This window comes from Orcinus orca, chromosome 3 (assembly GCF_937001465.1).
Source record: "Orcinus orca chromosome 3, mOrcOrc1.1, whole genome shotgun sequence".
NCBI classification, from domain to species: Eukaryota; Metazoa; Chordata; class Mammalia; order Artiodactyla; family Delphinidae; genus Orcinus; species Orcinus orca.
In genome coordinates, this window is record NC_064561.1 from 60,154,034 (window position 1) to 60,168,111 (window position 14,078).

Below are 14,078 nucleotides of genomic sequence, written 5' to 3' on the forward strand. Positions count from 1 at the left end.
GGCAGAACCCCTCGCCTTCCGGTGAGTGGTGGGCTGGCCCCGCCGTGAGGCCACGTGCCGCTTTTCAGGGGAGGGGGGAGAAAAAAAGAAAAATACCTATGACTGGGCAGCACTATGAACGATGTAAATCAGCATTTCTGAAGATGAGGCCTAGGCACTGATATTTTTAAGAAGCAACCTGGGGGATTTGAATAGGCAGCCAGGGTTGAGAAGCGCTAATTTAGATCAAGCCCTCACTTATGACTGGGAAATGTGAAATCTCAGAAAATGAATGGATGAAATATCTTGACCAATGTTACCTACCTAATGTATCAGAGAATCTGATTTGTGCAAACTCATATCTCATGATTCCCAAGCCAGAGCCTTTTTGCTATAGTTACTTCTGGTTCCTGGAGGCAGAACGACAAAATGATCCTGCTAGACTATGGCTCATTACTGCCAGCTTTCTAGCTAAGCTGCCTAACTTTCGGCACTGACCCCTAACAAGATTTGCTAGATGAAGAGCTGTGACCGAATGGGCCTGTCTTTCAGCCCATTCAAGCCAAAATCCATTTCATTCCCTGTTCATTACCCAAAAAAGTGCTAACTGTTCCTGCTATGAAGACATGGAAGATCCTCAGCTCGGGTCTCAAAGTCCCACTGTATAGGCACAGAAGAAGGCAAAGCCTTCTGGCAGCAATTTGAGGATTTGGGTTCAGCATTAACCAGCAGGGGTTGGATGGAGCGCGATTACTTCATCTCTTATCACTCTTGGGCTGCATCAACAGAAACACAGGTCCAGAATGCAAACGTCGTAGGTCTGCTTGAGTTTGATCCACCAACATTTTACAGTTGAAGAAGCTGGATGGATTAGATGAATGACTGACAAATGGTGGTTGAGCCAAGATTCCTAATCCCTATTTCCAGTATCAGGTAATGCTTATAATCTTCTGACCCCATGGTGGAGTCCTTGAGCAGTGTCATGTTCAAAAGAACAGAGTAACCAACAGTAATGTGTTAAGGACTTGAGTTCTCTTGTTGTATTTTGAGGATACCATGAAGGAGGCCCACATCACATATCAATACTTGTGAATTTCCCTTTTTTTTTTTTTTTGTTTTGTGGTACGCGGGCCTCTCACTGTTGTGGCCTCTCCCGTTGCGGAGCACAGGCTCCGGACGCGCAGGCTCAGTGGCCATGGCTCACGGGCCCAGCCGCTCCGCGGCATGTGGGATCTTCCCAGACCAGGGCACGAACCCGTGTCCCCTGAATCGGCAGGCGGACTCTCAACCACTGCGCCACCAGGGAAGCCCTGAATTTCCCTTTTATTTATTTTTACCTGCTGCCTTGTGCTTTATAGTTGTACTCTTCTTCTCTTTTCAACCCCATGCCATCAAAATAGCCTCCTTCTTAACCTTAGTCTATGCTATGATTTTCTTTCCTCTCCTTTTCACTCCAATTTTACAGCTGCAAAGGCAGGAACACTTTAGAGAGCTGGGGAGGAAAAAAGTCCCATACAGGACTCTGTATAGTGGGCAGACAGAAGGGCAGTCTGGGGACAATCATACATTTCAGGGCCATTACAGCCATGCCCCAGCCACCTCCCTTATGATGCTATTCTCACTTGCTCTGCTCCAGCATTTGCGTTATCCACCTTGCTGTAGTCAGATCTATAATGACCTTGTAGGCTCAGCATATATTGAACACATTCAATATACTAGGCCATGGGATTCTCAGTCTGACCTGTAGGTGGGAAATTTTTTTTTTTAATAAAGTGAGGACACCCAGGCTGCTATAGGATTGAGATAGTATGCTTTAGTTGAATACTAAATAATTATTAGGCGATGGTGGTAACAATTAGAGTTCTTCTAGGCCACCAGCCCTGGAGAAAAAAATGATCACTTGATAAAAACTTGCAATCCTTGCTTATAGCTTTCTTATACTCTCGCAAATGATCTTTCATTTGATCTCCTCCAGGTAAAGAAACTTCTTCCAAGGATCCAACCATATCCACTGAGATTATATCCTCATCTGAAAACAAGGAAAAATGTTTCCTGCCACAGAATATGACTCCAGGTATCTAAACCCCAAAGACAAAACCTAGTTAAAAAATATTTTCCATGTAGAATATTACAGTAATCCCCTTATCAGTCCCATCTGCAAACTCCCTCCCTCTGATCCTTTCTAGGCACCACCATCAAATACATCTTTGTAAGCATGACCTTGACTATGATATTCACTTGCTCACAAATCTTCCAGTGCTCTCCATTGCCTGTAAGATTAAGCTAAGCCATCTCAAGCTAACACTCAGAGTTCTTCACAATCTGGCATATATTAGGAGCTCCATACATATTTGCTATATTAAATAAAGTATATCATCAAATAGATTTTAAGGTGCTGAAGGGCAGGGGTAATTTTTTGAATAATTAAGTATTCTACATAGTACCTAACAGAGTTTTTTGTACATAATTGGTGCTCAGGAAATGTTTGGTAAATAAATACATGAATAATTGAATAGGTCCATGGGGGTCATGTCTGTTTTCTGTATACTACCAAAACAGAGTTTTGGTAGTATACAGAATACAAACAGAGTTGGTTATACAGAATTGGTTAAATAAATAAGTGAATAAAGGGTTGAGTATGTGGGGTGAGATTGGCTGAGCAGAAGGATGTCTGTCTGAATCTTTCAGAAAGAGAAAAAGATTTTGAAATTAAAATGGAAAAAATCTTTTTCTCAGGACATATCTTTCACAGTGTTCCCCTTAAGAGACTTCAGTGAAGCTGGCAAAGAGAGAACCATCCTCAGAGAGAGAGGGCTGAACCTTGTACTGGAAACTCTGAGGATAAACCTGTAGAAGATACAGTTTCTGTTATCCAGTAACAGGGACCACTTTTGAGGGCAAATCACATGCCAAGCACGTGCTAAGTCATCCCTGCATCTACTTCTCAGCCTCACATGCTCACCTCTAGAAGGTGGCACCACACTCTGCATTTCAAAGGTGGCAAACAGGGACTCAGAGAGGGAGGTGACTTCCCTAGTGCTGCACAGTTAATACGTTATGGGAAAGGCATTCAATCCCTGGTCCTTGTTTGTAACCAGGGTGTTCCGTTGCCTCCCAAACATGTACTTTTATCCAGCATACAAAATCGAGATTTGTGAAAAAAGATTTGCATTATGAATGTTTTGAAGGATATACACTATGTAAACAGTGTAATGTCATGCCATATTCTTTCTTTTCCCAATTTCAAATTCTGTCAAACTTCTTGGTTGACAATAAGAAAAACCTTGCCCTCTGTTTTTTGGTGTTGCATCAATCTGCTTATCTGTCTGTCAGCTTGGGCCATCCCTGAAAAAGCTGAATCACCCACCATCTGTTGTCTCATGAACACAGTGGAGTCAGCATTTTGTCTTATCAGTGTATGAAGGCAAGTGAACAAAGGGTACATGTAGGTGGAACTTAACCACCTGAACCTGAACTTGTCCGTCTTTCAGCATTTTCTGCCATGATGCTGTTTCCAGGAAGGTCATAGGGTGAGAAGGGGAGACTCAGCTCCAACTGCCACCCTCTTCTTTATGAGGAAGAGTCCCAGACAGAATCAGTCAGATACATTATCATGACTAAACCACCGGTTTTCAGAAGTATTAAAAAAATGACAAAATGCACTTCACGCTAAGACTAGAGTGAACTTGATTTATTCCCTTATCCAAAGAGGGCACTGTAGGATCCCACAGTGGCACAGAGATGCTGCTCTGAGTATCAGCTCTCATTAGTTGAGATCCACAAGCAGTTTGCTTATTTAAATCCAGGTTTTTTAAGTTCTATAACCATGGATTCAAGTACATGGCAAGGAGGGTCACATTGAAGGGGCCGTCACTTATCAGGAGCTTTTCCCAGGAAGATTCTGGAGGGGAGTTTAGATCAGGCTTTGAAAGGACAGGAGGTTTGGTGAACAGAAATCACAGAATCAATTAGTGTCAAGGTTAATTACATTGTAACAAGTTGGGGGCTGCCAGCAGTAACTGTTGGAGCACTGGGGTGGGGGGTTGCAAGGGGCAAAAGCTAATGCTCATGTGTGTATTGAACATTTAGTATGCACCCGGCACTGAACAAAATGCTTTATGCACATAATCTCATTTAGTAAGCCTCTTAAAAACCCTGTGGGATAGTACTCTAAAAGCCATCTTATTAATTAGAAAAGTCAAGCATAGAGAGGTAATTAACTGCTGAGGGTGGTGCAGTTAACAAAGGCAGAGCCGAGCCTCGAGTCCACGTCTGTGTGACTCCTCCTCCCTGGGCTTTACCTACTCCTAGAGATCAGTGGTCAGTGAGGCTACCAGACAGTCGTTGGACCTGGACTGCGGCAGATGGAGGGCTTGCGTGAGATTAGAACACAAGCCAGGGAGGAACGGAATGGAACAAACATCCACCCAAAGCTCTCACCGATGTCAGGTCAGCTGGGCATGTCGTATCAGAGCTGGCCTGCAGCCACAGCATTTCCACGACTTCTTGGTTAGAGACAGGAAGACAGAAATGCAGGCTGCCTGTGTTCTCAGGCCAGCATGACAGGGGCCGTCTGTAATGTGCTCAGGAATTTGTAAAAGCCCTGGCAGGTTAGGGCTAGAAGACAGACCTCTGTGCCTATCTAGCTGCTGCCTTGAAGGTTCATTGTGTTTGATAATTATTAATGCGATTGGTACGTATTGTCTGAAGAAGACACATGGCAAAGTGCAGTTATAAGATGAACCTCCTCAGTGTGGCCTTTCCCTGCAACACTATCCACTCTCCAACAGCTCCATCACTCTGTCTCTTTACCCTATTAACATTTTTTTTTATTCATAGCACTTTTCTCCATCTGAAATTACTGTGTTCATGGAATTGGTTACTTGCCAAGAATACAAGCTCCATGAGAACCAGACCTTGTCTGTTTTGTTTCCTGCTGTATCTCAGCACCTAAAACAGCCTCTGTTCACAGTATTGAATGAATGTGCATTTTGAAGATATTAAAGATAGACTTTAATATATTAGCCACTTACCCTGACGAACAACAAATGCATAATCAGAAAGAAGCAGGTTAGAGGAAATGCATGTGTATATGTATAATGCATGTAGTATTAATATCTATTACATATGATAAATTTGACATATAAATATACTTCCATAAATATGGATAAATTAGTATTCTTTGGAAACTTTCACAAATCATCCACAGGAGGAAATACATGTTCTGGCTGGTTCTGTGTGGCACTGTTCCCTCAGTGCCAGGCAGAGCAGGAATATACTCTGTACAAACAGAAATAACCAACCCAACTGCAGCAACTCCTGTGATTCCAGAACATTCTGTGCTTCAGCATATTTTCTTCTGGGGGAGGAAAGTTTAAAGAATGTGCTCAGAGAATTGTTAAGATCACTTGTAATCTCTGATGAGAACATCAATTTAGGGGTTGGGTGTGGGAAACATTGGGGGTTATCTAATTCTTTCTTCCCTGTTTCTGCATTTCCATCCTGATCTTTCTCACTCTGTTCTCTTTAAGATCTGACGCTCTCCTTCAGTGTGAAGAGCCGCTCCAGGAGGTGTGTAAATGGCCCCTTGCAAGAAGCAGCCAGGAGGCGGCTCTGGGCGCTGGAGAATGAGGACCAGGAGGTTCGTGCATTGTTTAAGGTGAGCTTCGCAGAGCAGTGCAACCTTGTGTCCACCTTGTGTCTGTCCACAACAGCCTCTCCAACACCTAGGACAGTGCTAGGAAGAAAGTCGGCCCTCAAGAAAACATCTGACTGACTGAATGAACGAAAATGTACACATTCTCTGCTCAGCACGAATGGGTCAAGCCTTGGAATCAGAGTCAGAGAAGACTTCATTTAAAATCTGCCACTATTAATTTTTTGACCTTCAGCAAGTTACTTAACCTCTGTAGAATGGGAATCGTTATAATACCTACCTCATAAAGTATACTTTTTAAAAAATGTGAATTTGACTTTTTAAAATTGTGATAAAATATACATAACATTTTCAGTTTTAATAATTTTTACTGAACAAGTCAGTGATATTAAATGCATTCACATTATTGTGTAACCATCACCACTGTCCATTCCAGAATTTCTCATCATACCAAACTAAACTGTACCCACTAAACAGTAACTCCCTTCTATCCCCTTTCCTCAGCCACTGGTAACCACTGGTAAGTGTACTTTTTTTAAGTACCAAAATTGCTAATCAAAAATTAATAGCTATAAATATTAGAATGAGAGGAGGAAAAGGCAATAAAATAAACCAATTTCTCATCTTTCATAGTAGGTAGATAATATCTTCAAGTGCTAGACCAAGGAAGAAGGGTATGACTAAATTATTTATACTTTAGGAGGTACTTACTAGGAGAACTAAAGTGAGGAATGTTTAAAATTTGCTGCAACTAGAGGTGGGGGAAAGAGAACATTGCTTTACATAATAAATTAGTATGTTCTAGTTATTTTACAGTTTCTTTATGAATTGATACAAATTAAAAAGAGAAACATACTCTATTATTCTGTCATGTAACAAAAAATATAGTGTTTGGTTTGTTGGGAGGAGTAAATGAGATAGTATCTGTAGAGAGCTTGGTGTTGTGCTTGGGTGCTAGGATGTGCTCCACAAATAGTAGATACGTTATAACTAGCAGAGTCATTTTGTTTTTAAATCTCCAGAATTCAGGAACTTGGAGGCATTAGCTACTAACAGGCACCATAGGGTTTCTTTTAATTTGAGTTGCTTTTGACACAGGCAAGAGCTGGGTTTGGTTGTGCAAACTGGCCTGCTGGGCTGAGTCTTGAGTGGGCAGGCTTGTGGGCCAAAGCTGAGGCCTGGAGTCAGTTGGAGCTGAGATCCAGTTTGGGTGTCACAGCTCCCTTGACTTACCCTGTCTGCACCCTGGCATCCTTGAGTATAAAACAGGGACAATGCCATTTTCTATTAAATGTGAGGTGCCATTTGATTATAAACACACTATTTTAAGAAAGAAAATAAATGCTGCCCATTATTTATGATGCCACACTTCCTTTTCTTTTATTTCAGAAATGGTGAAATGTGATAAAAGTGCATCTTAGAATGGGTTAACTCCTATAATTACACTCTTTCATAGGGTTATTGTAAAAGTTAAATGAGGCTTTGCTCATCAAACTCTTGCTGAAGAGCCTGGCATATAGTAAATTCCTTGTAAATCAGTTTTTACTTAGGACCCTCTTCTCTGACTACCAGGATCTATATCCTCCAAGGATCCGGGGCCTCCTGGGGCCTGGTATGGGAGAACCCCAGCAAGAACTACTTGCTGAAGTAGGGGCTTTTCCTTGGATCCTTCTATCCTCTTCTTCTTTCTCCAGGGTTCCCTCACGACAGGGATCCAGGGGTTGATCACTGGTGGTAGGACTGGCCTGGAGGGAGAGGGACATTCTGATCATCACTTGTTATAGTCAAGTCCAGATGCTTGGACAAGCAAAAAAGATTTTAGGGAAAAACCAAGTCTAGGTAGTGATTCAGGCCTTTTCATTCAGGTATTTAAAAAGGGGGTGGGGGGGTGTTACAGGTCTCTTCTTTCTCTGCTTGTGAGTGTGTAAACTGGCACAACCTTTCTGGAGGGTAGTTTGGCTCCTGCATTTTAGGATTGAAAATGTGCATTCCCAATTAACACTTCTTGGAATCACTTGTGTCAAAAAAATCAAGGGTGCATACAAAGATTTAGATATGAGATGTTTATCACAGTACTGTTTAGGATGTTAAAAAATTAAAACAACTCAAATGTCTAGCCATAAGAAAACATTAAGAATTAATTATGTTAATGTGACAACAGCATATGTAACCATTAAAAATAATGTAGATTATTTAATGACACGGGAGATGGTTCACAAAACATTGTTTAGGGACGAACGATTACAAAACAACTTACTAATGTGATTCTATTTATATAAAAATAGTTACGTAGAAACTCATGTACAGAAAAAAGATTCAAAGAATACACAAAGTTGTTAACATTGATGATCTCTAGGAGGAGGGATTATGGATACTTTTTATTTTTGTGTGGTTTGGTTTTTCTGTTTGCTAGCTTCGTAAAAATAATTATTAAACATAGATTCACAATCAAATTTGCTTCCAAGGTGCCTTCTGTGATTCATTCTCCACCCTCTCACACATACTTCTTTTTTTTTTTTAACACAAAAGATAACATTCTCTGCACACAGTTCTATACTCTGGTTCCTTTTTGTTTCTGCTGTTGTTTCATTCAGCAGTGAATATTTGGAGCCTGTATCAATACACAAAGAGCTTCTTTATTCTTTTTTATGGATGCATAATATCATAATATTCCATTGTATGGATGAACCATGATTCATTTTAACCAGTCTCCTATTGATGAACATTTAGGTTATTTCCTTTTTTTTTTTTTTTGGTGATGTAAAAAATCTATGCCAAAATTGGTGAAAGTGGTCAAAAGGTACAAACTTCTGGTTATAAGATAAAAAAGTCCTGGGGATGTAACATACAGCATGGTGACTGTAGTTAACAATACTATGTTGTATATTTGAAAGTTGCTAAGAGAATAGATCTTAAAAGTTCTCATCACAAGAAAAAAAGAATCTGTAATTATGTGATGTGGTGGATGTTAACTAAACTTATTGTGGCCATCATGCCAAAATATATACATATGTTAAATCATTATGTTACACACTAAAAATTAATATGATGTTATATGTCAATTATATCTCAAAAAAAGAAGTTCATACACAGCATGTTGTATATACGTGAGCTTGTTCACAGGACGCTTTTGTCATCCCAGGCTGACTCACTGTTCTTTTTTACTCAGGACCTCTCAGCTAGGTTGGTGTGTATACAGTCCCAGAAGGCCCAGTTCCTCATTACCTTCAAGACCATGGAGGAAATCTGGAAGTTCTCCACCTATCTGAACTTAGGTATGACATGGAGCAGGCAGGTAAAGGAGCACCTGCTTCTCAGTTTAGCCAATTTGCAGAGCTTGACATTAAGGAATTGGTCTGGCTCTGATAATTTAAAGCGGTAGAGTCTAACATGGATGGTTAACCTTTGAAATATCACAAACTGCCTGGAACTAAATCTAAAGCAAATATTGCTCTAAAATGTCACATGCAGCCCTTCTTTGTTTCAGGAAGAGAGTATTAGATAATCAGTTAAAACTTGCAAACAGTTTTTGATCATCAACTAGATTCAAAGTAGAGCTAGATTAGAAATTAATGGTTAAAAAAAAAAAAAAAGAGAAAACAGTCTCTAGTAGGATCTAAGTAACTGTTCAAAAGTTCCAGATCCATGTTCCATGTTTTTGGAAAAGTCAAAGAAAGATACGGGGGACTTATCTGCTAAAGGGGCCTCAGGTTGCAGGGTTTTCTAGAAGGTAAAGAAGGACACTGGGGCACAGCACCAGTACCGATGTAGTGGGAAATAGTTTACCTGCCCTCTCCATGGAGAATAACTCATGATAGGAAAGTTACAATTGCAAAGCAAAACCAAGCAAGGCAAGAGGAAGCCATTTGAATTGATGCGTGTTTTACTTCTCTTACAAAATGCTGGGCTCCATGCAGACTTACACAGGAAGCGATTTTGTGTAGGGGTGGAGGGTCAAGATGGCTCTTGGCTAGAAGGTATAAGTTCTCCTCTTGTAGTCATGGTGATTTTTCTGCTCTCCATTCAACACATCTCCTTCTGTGACCATTAGAGATCCTTGTTATTCAAAGTGTGCTCCATGGACCAGCAGCAGCAGCAGCATCACTTGGGACTTGTTAGAAACATGGAATCCTAGGCCGCAACCCAGACCTCCTGAACCAGCATTTGTATTTTAATAAGGTCCCTAGATGATTTGTGTGCACATTAAAGTATGAGAAGCACCATTATAGAAGATACACAGGGTCTAAATCAGCACAACGGAGAGTGGAAAGAGACTGGTTCTGCATCTTAAGAAAGTGAGGAAGTCTAGAAAGAAGCAAAATTTTCATACAAGTAATTTAAATTTATAGGAATGTGTAAAATACTATCCATAATTGTTACAGTTTGCACAGTTTGCACAGTTTTTAGTCTGGTTTTAACAAGTGAGATCTTACTGGGCATGGGGTGAGGGGCAGGGTCAGAGGGATGTTGAAGTAAATCCTGACTCATTTGTGGGCCATGGAGAACCTCCCCAGCCACTGCATCATCAGGGGTACAAGAATTCGAATTTGGTCGGGAGAACTTTAAGGGAGAACCAGGAACTCCCAGTGTCAACATTGTAATCTTGGAGATTCCTCCCTGGATGTATTATAAAAAAGTAACTTGGTCTGATACTCTTATTATGCATTTATGGAAACCCATAATATGTTGAAAATAAATATCATTTAAAAATGATTTGTACTTCCCAACAGATGCTGAGAAGAATCAATTCATTTTAGAAATTTTCTAGCTACGCCTCTTATGCTCTTCTAATTCCAGTTAAGTGGAGTCAGATTAGGTATGGAGGTCTGGGGGAGAAATTCAGGAGGGAAATTGCTCACCCTAATGATTAGCTAATGGCAGAAATCATGCCCTTGAGGAATCTTGTTGGTTTGACTTCTTAGGCTACGTATCCATGTGCCTGGAGCATCTCCTCTTTGATCACAAGTACTGGCTTAACTGCCGACTGGTGGAGGATACAGAGATCCACGTGTCAGTAGATGATAAACACCTGGAAACAATATACCTGGGACTTCTGATCCAGGAAGGTGAGCATGGTGTAGGGGTGGGGATGGGGGTCTTATCTGGGTATATGTTATCAGAGTCCTTGAAATAATTAGGATACAAAGGGACGCAAAAACCATTCAAACATGAAAATATTCACAAATGAATCCACCTGTTACAATATTACTTCAACCATCTCTCTCAGTTTAACATCAATATCACATGAACAGCTGTGTAGGCCAGTCTCACTGATTGTCTGATGTTAGAACCACCCGGGAATTTTAAGAAGATGCCCATATCAGGGCTCAGCTGGGGCCAGTTAATCTCTAGCCATGGGGATCAGGCTTTGGTATTTTTTGAAAGTTGCCCAGGTTATTCTAATATGCATCCAAGATTGAGAACCACTATTCCAAACATGTGATATAATTTGATTGTAAAATAAAATTGCAGATCTTGCAAAACCTTCATGATTTCATGAGATCGAGGAAAGTGATATTGGGAAACTGTTTGGAGCACCCACCAGTCTGTTTACAAGGAAGGATCCAATCAAGGCTGCAGCCAACCGGTTAATGACTGATGACATCATAGACACAGTGAAAGAGCCATATTTGCATAGAATATTTTGCATAATGATTCCCTTTCTGATTGTTTTGCATGAATCATATATGAAGGAAAAACTTTCATACTGTATGACTGTGAAATTTAGTTGGAGAAATTATATTCACCCAAATCAACTTAATTTATTCTTTTTTGGTCCTAAGATTAACATGAGGTTGCAATTATAACTGAAGTTCTGTTAAATATACTTTCATAAACTCTTGTTTCATTTTTTTCTCAAGGTGAAGTCCCAATTAAACCTCATGCTTGAGAATTATTTGGAGTTTTTGGTGTCTATTTTAAGTGAATTACCTCTCAGTGGCTTTTTTCCCTGGTACCAGTTTTCCTGGGGTCACAAAGGCCTCTTGTAGTACCTCCCCCTGGACTGTGTACTTTACTTTCAGAAAGAAAAGTATCTGGGCTCTGATGGAAATATACATAGTGGGATACTCCATTTTCACTTCCTGCTACTCCTTGGAAAGAGCTTTTCTCATTCTCTGCAGGTCACTTCTTCTGCAGAGCCACGTGCTCCATGGCTCAGCCAGCTGAGAAGGAAGGGGAGTATTTGACACTTTGCAAGAATGAGTTAATCTCGGTGAAGACAGCTGAAGGCGAGTTCGAGTGGGAAGGCGTGTCCTTGGTGACTGGTCAGCGGGGCTTGGTGCCAGTGTCAGCCTTGGAACCCCTGCCTCTCCCTTTCCACCAGTGAGTAGCCACTCACCTCCTGGGAGAGGGTCTCAGAGCGCACTGAGGTCTGCAGAACAGAGTAGGCACATTTGCAGATGTGGACATCCATGGTGCCAGGGAGGGAACAAACCTGGGGGGCTTTTTATCTTTTGTTATTTTTTTAAGTCAAGATTTGCACAATTAGATGAAATGGAGACAACTCAAAGTTTCAGATGGACATTGTACCAAAGAAGAAATACACTGCCTGGTCTCCAATGCAGTGTTTCTCACTGTGGGGACTGGGGACCATTTGTACCAGAGTTGCCTGGGGATTCTACTGCAAGTTTATACCCTCTGGCCCTCCTCAGACTCTCTTGAGGTTGGATCCAAAAATCTGCATTTTATATAAGCTCCCCTTAAACATCAGGGGATGTTTTTCACACTAAAGTTCCAGAATCCTTGCTGGAAGATGTTGTAAACTCAAACAGAGAGAGTGACAGTAAGCATGATTCCAGGCCGTGGGTTCTGTGTGTGGCAGAGAATCTGGCAGTGAGAATGGAATGGGATCCTTTGTTAGATATTTAACTGACAAGCTAATTGCTGAGCCAGCAAACATCCCAGGCCTGCTGAGCTTCTTTATTTTTCACAGTGCTTGATAAAAAGTAAGTTCTCATTAAATGTTTGCCACTATTATAATAAAAGTAACCAAAATTACAAGAATACTTATCATCATCAGCATCATTTTAATGGATTATTCTGCTCACTGTTCAAATTTTTTGAAATCCATGTTTGCAAACCCCATGTTTCCATTGGCAGATGGTTCCTAAAGAATTATCCAGGAAGCTGTGGCCTTTCCAGGAAGAGGGATTGGACAGGCTCCTATCAGATCGGTACGGCTGAGTTGAAGGCAGTATTATTAGGGAGATAATATTGCTCTGCCTCCTCCTTTTATCAGCAGATTTGGAGTCAGTGGATGTGAATTCCTGTCTCACCTCTGCTGCTGACTGAATTTGGGGAACCCAATTATACCATCTGTTCCCATGGGTTTCCTTGCCTGTGAAATGAGAGGTCTCAGATGAGGGCTGTACTGTAGATATAAATACCTCCAGGGACAGGCAGAACATACAGATGCGTGGAGGGCCTGGAGGGAAGATGTTAGGGAATGGTAGGGACCATAGGGATTTAAAGATATGTGGGAAAAAAGAAAAAGCCCTGTGTGGGCCAGATGTGGCGTGCAGGCTGCCTGCTTTCAATCTCTAGTCAAAGCATTTTCTAATTTCCTTCAGAGTTTTGTGAAGTTAATCTTGAATTAAGGAAGATTAAGAATGCTTGGCACATAGCGGGTGCTCAGTAAATATTTGTTGAATAGATGAAATACATACACACATATATATATGTATAAATACATGCGTACATTTTATGTAATCTCTATACACATGTGTATGTATGTATGTATATATATACACATACACACATAAATATATACCCATATATCTATAAGTATATTTGTATCTACTGGATAAGGAAATTTAATGTTTTCTATGTGTCTAGAATATACATTCCTTTCATCTTCATCCTTGGAGCTGCCTTCTCACACCTAGCACAAAGTGCAAGTTTTAAAGTTCTAAGCCCAAGTACCACTTTAAAAAAAAAGAAACAGAGGGAATTATGAGACCCAGACATTAGATCTAATTAATAATCAACCACAAACAAGACTTTTAGCTATCTGAGGCAGTATGGCCTTATCGTTAGGAACATGGGGCTGTGAAGTCCTGTTCTGGGTTCCAATTCTAGCCCCACAACTTAAAACCAGTGTGACCTCGGCCAGTTCATGACGTGCTCTCACAATGTCACAACTTCCTCATTAGTAAAATGTTACTGTAAAACCAACTTTAAATGTTGTCATGAGAAACTAAACTAAATGACAGCTGTAAATCACTTAGTACAGTTTTCTCACATTCTAAGTGTTTAACACATGGTAGATACTACCAAAGCAGTGGGAACTGCTGATTCTGAAGACAGAGTCAACAGAAACTTGACCAAAAATGTCAGGAAAAAAAAATCCAGTAGCTTTAGCAGTGGAGCTAAAGCAAATACGGAAACTGGGGCATATAAAAACTGCTACCTCAACTAGAGCTGGATTAGTGGAAAGAAGGGT

The 14,078-nt window shown here is 40.7% G+C and overlaps 1 protein-coding gene and 1 long non-coding RNA gene across 5 annotated transcripts in view; both read left to right on the top strand.

Moving 5' to 3' along the window:
- Positions 1-14,078, top strand: part of LOC125964012 (uncharacterized) — a 197,104-nt gene that overhangs the window by 125,504 nt on the left and 57,522 nt on the right. The gene's annotated exons all lie outside the window — the stretch shown is intronic.
- SH3TC2 (SH3 domain and tetratricopeptide repeats 2) overlaps positions 1-14,078 on the top strand; it is a 64,741-nt gene that overhangs the window by 15,403 nt on the left and 35,260 nt on the right. For 2 of the 4 annotated variants that reach the window (XM_049708025.1, XM_033406826.2), the window contains exons 2-7: positions 1,955-2,053; positions 5,511-5,638; positions 8,805-8,910; positions 10,558-10,701; positions 11,737-11,959; positions 12,737-12,810. In XM_049708025.1, the coding sequence (XP_049563982.1) occupies positions 1,955-2,053; positions 5,511-5,638; positions 8,805-8,910; positions 10,558-10,701; positions 11,737-11,959; positions 12,737-12,810 (774 nt within the window). The remainder of the gene's footprint in view (positions 1-1,954; positions 2,054-5,510; positions 5,639-8,804; positions 8,911-10,557; positions 10,702-11,736; positions 11,960-12,736; positions 12,811-14,078) is intronic. The other 2 variants (XM_004280374.3, XM_033406827.2) reach the window with 2 other exon arrangements.